Here is a 15,368-nt window from a genome sequence, read left to right on the forward strand (position 1 = left end):
GCCGAGAAATCAGAGAAATGACAGGGATCGAGAGATGGAGGAACCCGCTCAGATGACCCCGAGGAGCTGGGAATGATGACGGGTGGATGGGAAAGGAGGCTGGGACAGGGAGAAGTGGGGGATGGGGCTTGGGGGAGGGGGAGGAGGGGATTCCGTCCTTGTGTTCTCTGTCCTGGCCTGAGCCCCAAAGCCCTCCCTCCCTCCCATCCCTCTCCCACATCCTGCCCCATCCCTCTCCTCCCTTCCAACCTCAAGTCTCTCCTAACTCCCCAGCCAATAGCAATGGTCTCTGGGGCTCGAACCCCCAATCTCCTTCCCCTGGGAAGGGTTGGGATGGGGAGGGTGGAGTTAACTCGAGGCCTTTTATATCCCATCCTCAGCCCCCAGTTGTCCTAGCTCAGCCCCTGTGCCCGCGAAGCCACAGCCCCAGGTATCATGGAGGCATCTCCTCCAGAAATGTCCCGGCTTGAGGCTAGGAAGAGTGTGGGTGGGGTGGGGAGTTGGTGGGAAGAAGCAGTGGAGAAGTTAAAGGGAAAAGGTTTGGGAGGGAGGGTGGGGGCGATTGAGGGGCTGTTTGGGGAGGCTGGGGTGAAAGTTGGGGGGACCGTCAGTTTTTAAGGGTTTGAGAGAAGTTTGGGCAAAAAGTGCTTGCTTGAGAGGGAAATTGGGGGGAGAAGAGTTAGAGATTCTGCAAAAAAGGGGTGGGGGAATTTGGGAGGGGAAATGTATTTTGGGGAGAGGGCAGGGAGCAGTAATGGGGGTGGGGGAAGATTTGGAAGTCAAGGTATTGACTGGGGGGAATCTCAGTCTTTCCCTGTTTTTATCTCTAAAATCTGCCCTTTTTAGGTCATGTTCTCTTGTCTTCTCCTCATCCCCCCCCAAAATAGCCACTGATGGGGTCATGGGGGGGAGGGTTGAGCGGGAATGGGCTGGCGGGGGGGGGGGGGGGGGAGCTATTGTCTCCGCAACCAAGAATTCTCCCATTAATCCAGACCCAGATCAGATTCAGGCCTGGGCAGGGGCTGGAACAAAAGAAAGGCCAGGTGCAAAGGGGGATAGGGGAGGGGGACAGTGAGGGAGAAAGTTTGGGGCCCTGGATGAAATGGGGTTTGGGTCCCTGAATGAAATGGGGTTTGGATCCCGGTGGGGAAAGGAAGCAGAGAGACCCTCGTCAGAGCCTCCCCCGATCACCCCTCAAGATGTCGGACACCGAAGAACAGAATTATGAAGAGTGAGTGTCCTGGGGCGGGATTAAGGAAGGGGGCTGGATCTGGGGATCCTCTCAGGACCTGCCACTAACTGGGGATCCCCCCCATTTTTTTTCCCTCCTTCACGCCTATCCCTCAGGGAGCAGCCGGAAGGTGAGTTATTGATTAATTTATTGACTGATCATAGGAATGGGAAGAGGCCTTCCCAGACTGAGCCCCCTCCTTCCCCTCCCCATCCCTCCCGCCTTACCTCCTTCCCCTCCCCACAGCACCTGTATAGATGTATATATGTTTGTTTGCATTTATTACTCTATTTTATTTCTACATGTTTATTCTATTTATTTTATTTTGTTAGTGTGTTTTGTTGTCTGTCTCCCCCTTCTAGACTGTGAGCCCGCCGTTGGGTAGGGACCGTCTCTATACGTTGCCAACTTGTACTTCCCAAGTGCTTAGTACAGTGCTCTGCACACAGTAAGTGCTCAATAAATACGATTGAATGAATGAATGAATGAATGAATGAATGAATGAATGAAGGAGCCGGGGGGTGGGCACAACACCAAAGCAGCTCAGCCTCGTGGAAAGGACACCGACCTTGGGAGTCAGAAGACGCGGGTTCTAATTCTGACTCCTCTGCCACTTTTTTTTCTTTTTTACGATGCTTGCTAAGCACTTACTATGTGCCCAGCACTGTAGTAAGCGTTGGGGTAGATACAAGCTAATCAGATGGGACACAGTCCGTGTCCCACGTGGGGCTCACACTCTTAATCCCCGTTTTACAGATGAGAAAACTGAGGCACAGAGCACTTAAGTGACTTGCCCAAGAGCTCACAGCAGACACGTGGCAGAGCCGAGATTGCCTGCTGTGTCGCCTTGGGCACTTTTCTGGGCCTCAGTTTCTTCATCTGTCAAATAGTAATAAATGCCATCATTATTATTATTAAGCGCTTACTATGTGCACTGTTCCTCCCCTCACAGTCTAAGGGGGAGGAAAATCAGGTACTGAATCCCCACTGCTAGGGAAGCAGCGTGGCTCAGTGGAAAGAGCCCGGGCTTTGGAGTCAGAGGTCATGGGTTCAAATCCCGGCTCCGCCACATGTCAGCTGTGTGACTCTGGGCAAGTCACTTCACTTCTCTGGGCCTCAGTTACCTCATCTGTAAAATGGGGATGAAGACTGTGAGCTCCCCATGGGACCACCTGATCACCTTGTAACCTCCCCAGCACTTAGAACAGTGCTTTGCACATAGTAAGCAGCGTGGTTCAATGGAAAGAGTCCGGGCTTTGGAGTCAGAGGTCATGGGTTCGAATCCCGGCTCCACCACATGCCTGCTGTTTGACCTTGGGCAAGTCACTTAACTTCTCGGAGCCTCAGTTACCTCATCTGTAAAATGGGGATGATAATAATAATAATGGTATTTGTTAAGCGCTTACTATGTACTTCTAGACTGTGAGCCCACTGTTGGGTAGGGACCGTCTCTATATGTTGCCAACTTGGACTTCCCAAGTGCTTAGTACAGTGGTCTGCACACAGTAAGCGCTCAATAAATATGATTGATTGATTCCCAAGTGCTTAGTACAGTTCTCTGCACACAGTAAGCGCTCAATAAATACGATTGAATGAATGAATGAATAGTAAGCGCTTAATAAATGCCATCATCATCATCATTATTATTATTATTGTATCTACCCCAGTGCTTAAACAGTGATTGGCACATATTAAGCCCTTAATGAATACTATTATTATTATTATGACTAAGCTAAGTCAAGGGAGTCAGGTCCCACACGGGGTCTTCAGTCTGAGTCAGAGGGAGAACAGGTATTGAATCCTCATTTTGCAGATGAGGAAACTAGTGATGATGATGATGATTATGATTCTAAAATCGGGGGGCTGGGGGAGAGGACCCCTGGGTCCCAGCCGTCCCTATGTTTTGAGAGAATCAATCAATCAATCAATCGAATTTATTGAGCGCTTACTGTGTGCAGAGCACTGTACTAAGCGCTTGGGAAATACAAGTTGGCAACATATAGAGAGAAGAAGGTGATACCTTTTCTGACCCGGATTGAAAGACCCTCACACCTCGGCCCTCCCCCGGACCTTACTAAGGGGCGTGGCTTTGTGTCCAGCCCTTGTTTCTATTGGCTGACGGCTTGGTGGCCCCGCCCCGACCAGGGTCCGCCGTTCCCACGCCTTCATTCATTCCTATGTGCAGAGCACTGTACTAAGCGCTTGGAAAGTACAATGAGGCAATAAAGACAATCCCTGCCCACAACGGGCTTAAGAGTCGGGGGTGGGGGGTGGGGAAGAGACATTCATTCATTTAATCGTATTTATTGAGCGCTTCCTTTCATTCATTCATTCATTCAATCATATTTATTGAGCGCTTCCTATGTGCAGAGCACTGTACTAAGCGCTTGGAGAGTACAATGCGGCAGTAAAGACAATCCTGCCCACAACGGGCTTACAGTCTGGGGGGTGTGGGGGAGAGACACATTCATTCATTCATTCAGTGCCATCGCTTAGAACAGTGCTCTCAGCGCTTAGAACAGTGCTCTGCACATAGTAAGCGCTTAACAAATGCCATTATTATTATTATTATTATTATTCAATCGTATTTATTGAGCGCTTCCTTTCATTCATTCATTCAATCGTATTTATTGAGCGCTTACTGTGTGCAGAGCACTGTACTAAGCCCTTGGGAAGTACAAGTTGGTAACATATAGAGTCCCTACCCAACAGCGGGCTCACAGTCTAGAAGGGGGAGATAGACAACAAAACGAAACATATTAACAAAATAAAATAAATAGAATAGTAAATATATATACTATATATATGTTCACTCATTCATTCATTCAATCGTATTTATTGAGCGCTTCCTACGTGCAGAGCACTGTACTAAGCGCTTGGAAAGTACAATGCGGCAATAAAGACAATCCCTGCCCACAACGGGATTACAGTCCGGGGCGGGGGGAGGGGGAGAGACAGACATTAATTCATTCAATCGTATTTATTGAGTGCTTCCTTTCATTCATTCATTCAATCGTATTTATTGAGCGCTTACTGTGTGCAGAGCACTGGACTAAGCGCTTGGGAAGTCCAAGTTGGCAACATCTAGAGACGGTCCCTACCCAACAGCGGGCGCACAGTCTAGAAGGGGGAGACAGACAAAACAAAACATATTAAGAAAATAAAATAAATAGAATAGTAAATATATATACTATATATGTTCATTCATTCATGAATATATGAATGTATTCATATAGAGATGTGAATACAATTCATTCAATTGTATTTATTGAGCACTTACTGTGTGCAGAGCACTGGACTAAGCGCTTGGGAAGTCCAAGTCGGCAACATAGAGAGATGGTCCCTATCCGACAACAGGCTCACAGTCTAGAAGGGGGAGACAGACAACGGAACAAAACATGTCAAAACATGTCAACAGGCATCATTAATAATGATGGCATTTCTTAAGCGCTTCCTATGTGCCAAGCACTGTTCTAAGCGTTGGGGGGATACAAGGCAATCGGGTTGCCCCACGTGGGGCTCCCAGTCTTCATCCCCATTTTCCAGATGAGGGAACTGGGGCCCAGAGAAGTGAAGTCACCCAGCTGGGATTCGAACCCAGGACCTCTGACTCCCAAACCCGGGCTCTTTCCTCTGAGCCACTTCATAGATTATAGATTTATATATTTTGGGGGGCGGGGAGAGGGGGGAAAGAGAAAAGGGAGCGACTGGAGGTGATGTGGAACTTCACAAGTAACTTGTACTTCCCAAGCGCTTAGTACAGTGCTCTGCACACAGTAAGCGCTCAATAAATACGATTGATTGATTGATTGATGTGGAAGGGAGGGCGAGCTGAGGAAAAGGGGGGGGGGGCTGGGCCGGGTTAACCCCTTGTTGTCCGAGGTCCTAACAGGGGGCTCTTCTCTCCCCTTCCCTTGATTTCCTCCCCCACCCTCCAAAGAAGAGGATGCTGAAGAAGAAGAAGGTAGGAAACCTCGGGAGGGGTAGGGGTGGGAGGCCTCTTGGACCCTAAAGGGAGGTGGAGGAGGAAGGGATTGAGACCCTGGTCTCTCAGAGGGATGGGGGGTCTGGGGTCCGGAGAGCTGGGTGATGCCCCATCCCTCATTTAACCACTCTCTATTTCTTTTCCACTGCGCCCCGATCGGAACCGTTCCCACCCTCGGCCCTTCCTCCCGGCCCACCCCTAATTCCTGTCTCCTCTTCTCCCTCTTTCCCCTCCCTCTCTACCCTGCAGCCCCCGAGGAACCCGAGACGGTGGAAGAGCCAGGTACAGTGGCCGCTTTTCTGCCTTTTCCCACCAAGAGACCCCCAAAGATTGGGGCAGGGGGCATAGGACACACTTTGAAACCTCAGGAGCCGGGCGCCCCTCTCCCCTCACCTCAACTTTCTTCCTTCTCCATATCCTACTCCTCCATTTATTTACCCATGTCCAATTCGGAGTGCTCGAATCCCAGGAACAGAAAACCCCTCTCTTCTAAGCCCCATTTCTTCCCTTCTTATCCTCCATCCGTCCGGGGAGAATTGGGGAGGGGGATTGAGGATGGGTGTGTAAACTTAGTTCACTTTCGGATGCTGCTGCAGGTGGGAGAGAAAAGGCCACAGGGCAAGAGGTTTGAGTCCCTCCTGGAGATAATAATAATAGTATTTGTTAAGCGCTTACGTTGTGCCAAGCACTGTTCTAAGCACTGGGGTAGATACAATTAATCAGGTTGGACGCAGTCCATGTCCCACATGGGGTTCACAGTCTTAATCCCTATTTTACAGATGAGGTAACTGAGGCCCAGAGAAGTTAAGAGACCTGCTCAAGGTCACACAGCAGACATATGGCAGAGCAGGGATTCAAACCCAAGTCCTTCAGACTCCCAGGACCTTGCGCTGTCCACTCAGAATCAATCAATCAATCAATCGTATTTATTGAGCACTTACTGTGTGCAGAGCACTGTACTAAGCGCTTGGGAAGTACAAGTTGGCAACATATAGAGACAGTCCCTACCCAACAGTGGGCTTACAGTTTAAAAGGGGGAGACAGAGAACAAAACCAAGAGGCACTCTGACGCATACACGTGTACATAAATGCCTTTTAATCCCTTCTGGCTTCTCCATTTTAATTATCTGTATCTCTCCTGTTTCCTTCCCTCATTTCTTTACCCCTCCCTGCCCGTTGAGTCATTAATTCAGTCTTGGGTGTCTACCACCTCTCCTATATTGTTCTCTCCCAAGCTCTAAGTATAGTGTTCTGCCCACAGTAAGCTTTCAGTCATTACCATTACCATTCAGGTTCCCGGCATAGCTCCCTCAACCTTGGAATGTCTAAACTTGGGATGCAGTTTCTCCCCCATCAGACCCTGAATTCCAACCCTCTCCCCATGTAATGATCTCTGTCTGTTTTCTCCCCATCCCAGAAGAGGAACGTCCGAGGCCCAGGTGAGCAGATGTCTTGGGGAAACCTCCCAAGTCATTACACTCCGTCCTCTGTGGCTGTCTTCCTCGCCCATAACTGGATGCGCGTGGGCTAAAACTCCCTAATCACCATCATCCTCACCGCATTTGTTAAATGTTATGTGCCAGGCAGTTTCCTAAGTGTTAGGTTAGATACATGATAATCAGATCGGACCCATTCCCTGTTCTACAGAGGGCTCACAATCTAAGGGGTAGGGAGAACATGGATTGAATCCCCATTTTACAGATTAAGAAACTGCGGCTAAATTAAATAATAATAATAGTAATGATGGTATTTGTTAAGCACTTACTCTGTGCAAAGCACTGTTCTAAGCGCCAGGGAGGTTACAGGACGATCAGGTTGTCCCACGGCGGGGTGGTGGGGGTGCTCACAGTTTTAATCAATCAATCGTATTTATTGAGCGCTTACTGTGTGCAGAGCACTGTACTAAGCGCTTGGGAAGTACAAGTTGGCAACATATAGAGACAGTCCCTACCCAACAGTGGTCTCACAGTCTAAAAGGGGGAGACAGAGAACAAAATAAAATAAATAGAATAGATATGTACAGGTAAAATAAATAAATAACTACAAACATATATACATGTATACAGGTGGTGTGGGGAAGGGAAGGAGGTAAGATGGGGGGATGGAGAGGGGGACGAGGGGGAGAGGAAGGAAGGGGCTCAGTCTGGGAAGGCCTCCTGGAGGAGGTGAGCTCTCAGTAGGGCCTTGAAGGGAGGAAGAGAGCTAGCTTGGCGGATGGGCAGAGGGAGGGCATTCCAGGCCCGGGGGATGACGTGGGCCGGGGGTCGATGGCGGGACAGGTGAGAACGAGGTACGGTGAGGAGATTAGCAGCAGAGGAGCAGAGGGTGCGGACTGGGCTGTAGAAGGAGAGAAGGGAGGTGAGGTAGGAGGGGGCGAGGTGATGGACAGCCTTGAAGCCCAGGATGAGGAGGAGTAAAATCGCCATTTTACAGATGAGGGAACTGAGGCACAGAGAAATGACTTGGCCAAAGTGATACAGCTGACAGTTGGAGGAGCCGGGATTTGAACCCATGACCTCTGTGCTCTTTACACTGAGCCACGCTGCCAGGCGGTGGGGCCAGGATGAGAACCCAGGTGGCCTGTCTCCCTGCCCTGGGCTCTGTCCACCAGGCTGGGATCCGGTTGGCCCTCGCAGCAAGGATTAATGGGAGCAGAGTTTTCTCACCTCCTTCTCCCTCTCCAACCCCCTCGCTTTGCTTCTTCTCCTGCCATCTGTCTCCAGCCGACCTGTGGTGCCCCCACTGATCCCCCCGAAAATCCCTGAGGGCGAAAGAGTCGACTTTGATGTGAGTAGGATTCTGAGATCCTAACTGGGGGGTGGCGGGGGAGCGGGGAGGGAGGTAACTGGCGTCTAGTGTCAGAGCATGTGGTCATCAACCAGGGGCCTTAATCCCCTCTAGACTGGAAGCTCCTTGTGGGCAGGGATTATATCTACCAACTCTCACAAGCCCTTGGTCCGGTGATCTTATTTTATTTTGTTAGTATGTTTGGTTTTGTCTCCCCCTTTTAGACTGTGAGCCCACTGTGGGTAGGGACTGTCTCTATATGTTGCCAATTTGTACTTCCCAAGCGCTTAGTACAGTGCTCTGCACACAGTAAGCGCTCAATAAATACGATTGATGATGATGATGATCTGCACACAGTAAGTGCTCATTAAATACCACCGATTGATTGATTGTAAGCTCGTGGTGGGCGGGGAAGCTGTCTACCAACTCGGTTATACTTTCTCTCTCTCTATTTAGCGCATTCATTCAATCGTATTTATTGAGCGCTTACTGTGTGCAGAGCACTGGACTAAGCGCTTGGGAAGTACAAGTTGGCAACATATAGAGACGGTCCCTACCCACCAGTGGGCTCACAGTCTAGAAGCGCAGTGCTCTGCACACAGTAAATACGATCGATCGATGGGTTGAGGTTTGGGTGACGGATTGGGTGTGTCCCAAGCGCTTAATACAGTGCTCTGCACACAGTAAGCGCTCAATAAATATGATTAATTTTCATATGTTCCCATTTCCTTTGGCCCTCATTAATAATAATAATTGTATTTGTTAAGTGTTTACTGCGTTCCAAGCACTGTTCTAAGCACTGAGGTAGATACAAGGTTATCAGGTTGTCCCACGTTATGTGTCAGAAAAGCTTCTAGACTGTGAACCCATTTTGGGGTAGGGACCGCCTCTATATGTTGCAGACTTGTACTTCCCAAGCGCTTAGTCCAGTGCTCTGCACACAGTAAGCACTCAATAAATTATTTTATTTTATTTTACTTGTACATATTTACTATTCTATTTTATTTTGTTGATATATTTTGCCTGGTCGTCTGTCTCCCCCTTCTAGACTGTGAGCCCGTTGTTGGGTAGGGACCGCCTCTAGATGTTGCTGACTTGTACTTCCCAAGTGCTTAGTCCAGTATCCTGCACACAGTAAGCGCTCAATACATTATTTTATTTTATTTTATTTTACTTGTACATATTTACTATTCTATTTATTTTATTTTGTTAATATATTTTGCCTTGTCGTCCGTCTCCCCCTTCTAGACTGTGAGCCCGTTGTCAGGTAGGGACCGTCTCTAGATGTTGCCGACTTGTACTTCCCAAGCGCTTAGTCCAGTGCTCTGCACACAGTAAGCGCTCAATAAATATGATTGAATGAATGAATGAATACGATTGAATGAATGAATACGAATGAATGAATGAATATGAATGAATGAATGAATACGAATGAATGAATGAATACGATTGAATGAATATGAATGAATGAATGAATACGATTCAATGAATGAATGAATATGAATGAATGCATACGATTGAATGAATACGATTGAATGAATGTGAATGAATGAATACGATTGAATGAATGAATGAATATGAATGGATGAATACGATTGAATGAATGAATGAATATGAATGAATGAATACGATTGAATGAATGAATATAATTGAATGAATGAATGAATACGATTGAATGAATGAATACGATTGAATGAATGAATACGATTGAATGAATGAATACGATTGAATGAATGAATGAATACTTTTGAATGAATGAATACGATTGAATGAATGAATGCGAATGAATGAATGAATATGATTGAATGAATATGATTGAATGAATGAATGAATACTTTTGAATGAATGAATACGATTGAACGAATGAATACGAATGAATGAATGAATATGAATGAATGAATGCGATTGAATGAATGAATGAATACGAATGAATGAATGAATGACGGGGGCAGGGGGGGCAGCGGTCTCTAGCGCCCCCTCCCGGCGGCTTGGGCCCGGTGCCCTTCTTCTCAATGGGCATCGCGGGAACTCTCTACCGCCCCCTAGTGGCGACGTGGGGACCCGCAGCCCGAGGGGTCCCACGAGGTGGCAGGGCGGCCCAGGCCCGGGACCCCCCCAAAAATCGGGCTGTCCCCTCCATTCCGCCCAGGATATCCACCGGAAAAGGATGGAGAAGGACCTGCTGGAGCTGCAGACTCTCATCGACGTGCACTTCGAGCAGAGGAAGAAAGAGGAGGAGGAGCTGATAGCACTCATGGAGAGGATTGTGGGTCCTGGGAAGGCCGGGGGGTGGGGGTGGGGAAGGGTCACAGGAAGTCCGGGGGATGGGAGGTGGGAGGAAGGCCGAGGGAGGGTGAGATGGAAGGCCCCACGCCGGTTGGGGGTGGAGCAGCAAGGTGGGAGAGACTCCCAGGAAGGTCAAAGGTCAGGGGTAGGGGGTGTCCCAGGATGGCTGGAGGTGGGGGGGCGGGAGGGGGCAGCCAGGGAGGGGGTCCAGGGTAGGTGGGGGGCAGAGGAGAGACTTTGCAATCGTGGCTCAGTCCCTTGCCCGCGGTTTGGCCTTAAGGAAGTCACTTCACTCCCTTGTGCCTCAGTTTCCTCTTCTGCAAAATGGGGATTTAGTACCCGCTCTCCCTCCCCTTTCGATTGAACCCCCTGTGGACAGGGAGCGTGTCTACCGTCCCACTGGGTAGTGGAGGGCTTGAACCAACAGTCAATGCTTAAATATCATGGTGGTCATTATTACGAAAGCTTTGAAAGGAAAGCCAGGGCCTGAGGGAGAGGTGAGGGGCTGGGGAGGAGACAGGGGATCTCTGTGTAGAGGGGATGGATTAAAGATGGAGCCGCCAGGGCTAACAGGGAGAGGAGGATGAGGAGGAAGAGGAGGAGGGAGCCCCTGGACAAGGAGTCCCAGTGGGGGGCTTGTGGGGGGGGGGTTATGGTCCAATAACAGAAAGACCAGCTCTATCAATCAATTAATCAATCAACCGTATTGACTGAGCACTTACTATGCACAGAGCAATGTACTAAGCTTTTGGGAGAGTACAATATAGAAGAATTACCAGACACGTTCCCTACCCATAACAGATTTACAGCCTACGGGGGGGGGACAGAAATTAATAGGAATAAAAGACATCAATATCAATCAATCAAGTGTATTGGGCACTTACTATGGGCAGAGCACAGTACTAAGCGCTTAGGAAAGTACAGTATGAATTAAGACGTTATTCTAGGGCAGGGAGGCTGCCTTGAGGTGGAGGGAACGGGGGACAAGGGGTGGGTTTGGGGGGGCGCCGGACACCCTGGGTCACGATCCCTGCTTCCCCCCGCCCCTTGCTGTACCCCTACCCCGCTCCCAGGAACGTCGCCGAGCGGAGCGGGCGGAGCAACAACGATTCCGGACGGAGAAGGAGCGGGAGCGGCAGGCCAAGCTGGCGGTGAGGCCCAGGCCCGCCCCTCTGTCCCAGACCCTCCAGCTCCACCCCAAAATAATAATAATTATAGTATTTGTTAAGCGCTTTCTATTTGCGAGCCAATATCTTCTCCTCACTCCCCCTGCAGACCTCCTCCCCACCCCTGCCTCTCCCCATTTCCCCACACAAAACTCAGAACCCGTCCAGTTTTCCAAACTCTGTAAACCTCAATCCCCCTCACACACCCGGGCCCTCCTAACTCCTCAGCCCCTCAGCTCTTTCCCGCTCCCCGTAAGGTGGAATCGATGACTGTCCGGACAATATAACAACAATTGTAGCTATAATTCTATTTGTTATAGCTATTTCTGACTATTTTGACACCTGTCTACATTCATTCATTCATTCAATCGTATGTATTGAGCGCTTACTGTGTGCAGAGCACTGTACTAAGCGCTTGGGAAGGACAAGTTGGCAGCACAAAGAGACGGTCCCTACCCAACAGTGGGCTCACAGTCTACGTGTTTTGTTTTGTTGTCTGTCTCCCCCTTCTAGATTGTGAGCCCGTTGTTGGGTAGGGAACGTCTCTATATGTTGCCAACTTGGACTTCCCAAGCGCTTAGTCCAGTGCTGTGCACACAGTAAGCGCTCAATAAATACGATTGATTGATTGATTGATTGATTGTGAGCCCGTTGTTGGGTCGGGACCGTCTCTATACGTTGCTGACTTGTACTTCCCAAGCGCTTAGTCCAGTGCTGTGCATACAGTAAGCGCTCAATAAATATGATTGATTGATTGCTTGTGAGCCCGTTGTTGGGTCGGGACTGTCTCTATATGTTGCCGACTTGTACTTCCCAAGCGCTTAGTCCAGTGCTCTGCACACAGTAAGCGCTCAATAAATACGATTGAATGAATGAATGAATGAATGAACCCTCCAGGGGTGACCCTTGGCCCGGCTGAGGACACTGGCCGTTAACCCTTCCCCCTCCCAACACCGCAGGAGGAGAAGATGCGGAAAGAGGAGGAGGAGGCGAAGAAGCGGGCGGAAGACGACGCCAAGAAGAAGAAGGTTCTGTCCAATATGGGAGCCCACTTTGGGGGTTACCTGGTCAAGGTGAGGCTCGAAGGGCGGGGGCTGGGAGCTTGGGTCTCAGAAGACACCTGGGTTCTCATCTTCCTCCGGCTCCCGCAGGCGGAGCAGAAACGTGGAAAGCGGCAGACCGGAAGGGAGATGAAGGTCCGGATCTTGTCCGAGCGCAAGAAGCCCCTGAACATCGAGCACCTGGGGGAGGAACAACTCAGGTATTTGTGGGGACGGGAGGCGGAGGGGCCGGGGACGGTGGGATGAGGGGAGGGTGGCACTCCTGGGGTCCTCCTCCATCTCACTTCCAGAGAGAAAGCCAACGAGCTGTCGGATTGGATCCACCAACTGGAGTCAGAAAAGTTTGACTTGACTGAGAAGCTGCGGCAGCAGAAATATGAGGTGATGGGTTCCCCCACTTCCCCCTCCCACCCTGCTTTCCCTACATTCCCTATTTCATCCCTGGTTCCCTGTTCCATTCCCCATACCCGCACACGTGCACCCCATCTCCAGGAGCCTTAAATTCCCAAATCCCAGAGGCGTGGCACGACCGAGGGAGCCGGGAGGGAGAGGAACGAAGAAGCGGCGTGGCCTGATGGCTAGAACGTGGCGTCACAAGGGCCCGGGTTGTAATTCCAGCTCTGCCGCTTCATCTTGGGCAAGTCGCTTCTGTGTGCCTCAGTTCCCTCATCTGTAAAATGGGGAATAAGACTGTGAGCCCCATGTGGGACACGGACTGTGTCCAACCTGATTAGCTTCTATCGACCCCAACGCATAGTACAGTATCTGCTTAACAAATACCATAAGAAAGTTAAATAAATCCCAAATCCTGTAGACCCAAATCCTTGTGGGCAGGGAATGTGTCTGCCAACTCCGGACTCTCCTGAACGCTTTTAGTGCCCTGGACACCATAAGCATTCAATAATGATAATGATGATGATAATAATAATAATAATGATAATTGTTAAGCGCTTAAATACCGTCGATTGAGCCTCCCCACTCCAACCCAGCAAACATTTCCCTTCCCTAGATGAACGTCCTGTACAATCGGATCAGCCATGCCCAGAAATTGTAAGTCTGCGCTTGGGACACCCCCCGCCCCATCCCGCCCCAGCCCAGCTTGCACCCTACCCTTCTTCTTCCCGATTCCCGCCCCGCTTTCAATCAATCAATCGTATTTATTGAGCGCTTACTGTGTGCAGAGCACTGTACTAAGCACTTTCCTCCTCGAGCCTCTGCCTGGCTCAGCCCAGGCATTCGAACAACCCAGCGGGCCCCACCTCCCTCTGACAGACTCGGCCCCCTGTCCCCCAGTTGGGAATTTTAACGTGCCTCCTGGAAGTACCAAGGAAATTAAGCAGCTGCAACCCTGCTGGCTTCGATCCTAACTCTCGCTCAGCTACTACCTGAACTCAAAAATATTAATAAATCCCGAGGCCATCTGGGTGAACGTGAATGAATCTGTGGGCTTATTAATCCGTGCTTAATTCCATGGCGACCCGACTTGGGGTGCCTGTCTGGGGCCGAGGATCTCTGACTTCTTGTGCAGCTGTGGGTTTTAGGAAAGTGGGGAGGGAGGGCCCAAGGGAGGTGACCACACGATTTTGGGGGACGGACGGGGTCAGGGATAGAAAGGATATTTCCCCAGCTGGAGACCTCCCTTTCTGGAGGTTTCCTCCGACTCCCTTGCCACTAACTGAGGTGGGAGAAGATGTGGGGAGGGAGGAAGGGGTCTCCCTCTCCTAGCTGCTCTCTAACCTCTGCCCGTTCTTGAGCAGCAAGAAGGGGGCTGCCAAGGGGAGAGTCGGAGGCCGGTGGAAGTGAGTGAGGTCTTCGTGGACGTGCCCGGGGGCCTGCCTCCCCACCTCCTTACTCCCCCCACCCAATGTGGACCCCCGCCTCGCCTGCTGGATCTGTATCGCTCCCGACGTCCTTCATCTCCCCCGTAATGAAGTGGCTATTTCAGGGGGGACACCACCGGGCCTCCAGTTCTGCAATAAATGCCGCAATTAACCCACGTCTCGTTGATTGTGTAGATTCCGTGCCCTTGCCCGATCCCCTTCTTTCCCTCAGCTCGGAGAGGGGCCCGGAAGTGAGGCCCAGCCGGTTGAGTGCTTAGTTCAAGCGCTTAGCCCACAGTAAGCGCTCAATAAATACGATTGAGTGAATGAATGAACGAGTGCTGGCCCATCACCCACAAAGGCCAGACCTCTGTCACCTGCAGGCCAGAGCCAAGGGGCCCCAAGCCTCCATCCTTCCCCTTTCCTTCCCGCTTCCCATTGCTCCCAGGCCCGGGACTGCAGCTTGGCACCATCTTGGCTAAGGAGAGACACTTCCCAAAACTGGAGATTGGCAACCTCCAAGGCTACCAGAGGCTCCATCGCTCCCTATGTGCCTGCCTTTGCCCCCCTGCAACCCCTTATACCTAAGAAATGCCCCCATTGTGTGGCCCTGGTCACGTGGGGAGTGTTCACTACTCCCCGCCACTCTGCTTTCTGCTTCCATTCAGAACCTGCCCTCTTTCTCCCTCATGTTCCTATTTCCCTGCGAGTCAGTAATCTAGTCAAGCAAGAGTCCAGCCTATTATTCACCACTGAGAGAAGCAACGTGGCCTAGTGGAAAGAGCCGCCCGGGTCCCGGAGCCGGAGGAGCTGGGTTCTAATTCCGGCCCTGCCACGTGATGACTGTGTGGCCTTGGGCTAGTCACTTCACTGCGGTGGAAAATGGGGATTCAATACCTGTTCTCCCTCCCACTTCGATTGTGAGCCTCAGGAGGGACAGGGACCGTGTCCTAGCCACTGATTTTGTATCTATCTGCTCCAGTGCTTAGCATCATCATCATCATCGATCGTATTTATTGAGCGCTTACTATG

General features: G+C 50.4%; 1 protein-coding gene across 1 annotated transcript; it reads left to right on the plus strand.

The window, feature by feature from the left end:
* The first annotated feature begins 1,111 nt into the window (after positions 1-1,111).
* Positions 1,112-14,508, plus strand: TNNT1 (troponin T1, slow skeletal type). The gene is made up of 13 exons (XM_038752476.1): positions 1,112-1,231; positions 1,348-1,361; positions 5,172-5,195; positions 5,466-5,498; positions 6,634-6,655; positions 7,940-8,003; positions 10,153-10,269; positions 11,363-11,440; positions 12,415-12,528; positions 12,607-12,716; positions 12,807-12,897; positions 13,526-13,566; positions 14,274-14,508. The coding sequence occupies exons 1-13, from the start codon at positions 1,122-1,124 to the stop codon at positions 14,317-14,319; spliced, it is 864 nt and encodes a 287-aa protein (XP_038608404.1). The 5' UTR covers positions 1,112-1,121; the 3' UTR covers positions 14,320-14,508.
* The last annotated feature ends 860 nt before the right edge of the window (positions 14,509-15,368 follow it).

This window comes from Tachyglossus aculeatus, chromosome 10 (assembly GCF_015852505.1).
Source record: "Tachyglossus aculeatus isolate mTacAcu1 chromosome 10, mTacAcu1.pri, whole genome shotgun sequence".
Classification (NCBI taxonomy): domain Eukaryota; kingdom Metazoa; phylum Chordata; class Mammalia; order Monotremata; family Tachyglossidae; genus Tachyglossus; species Tachyglossus aculeatus.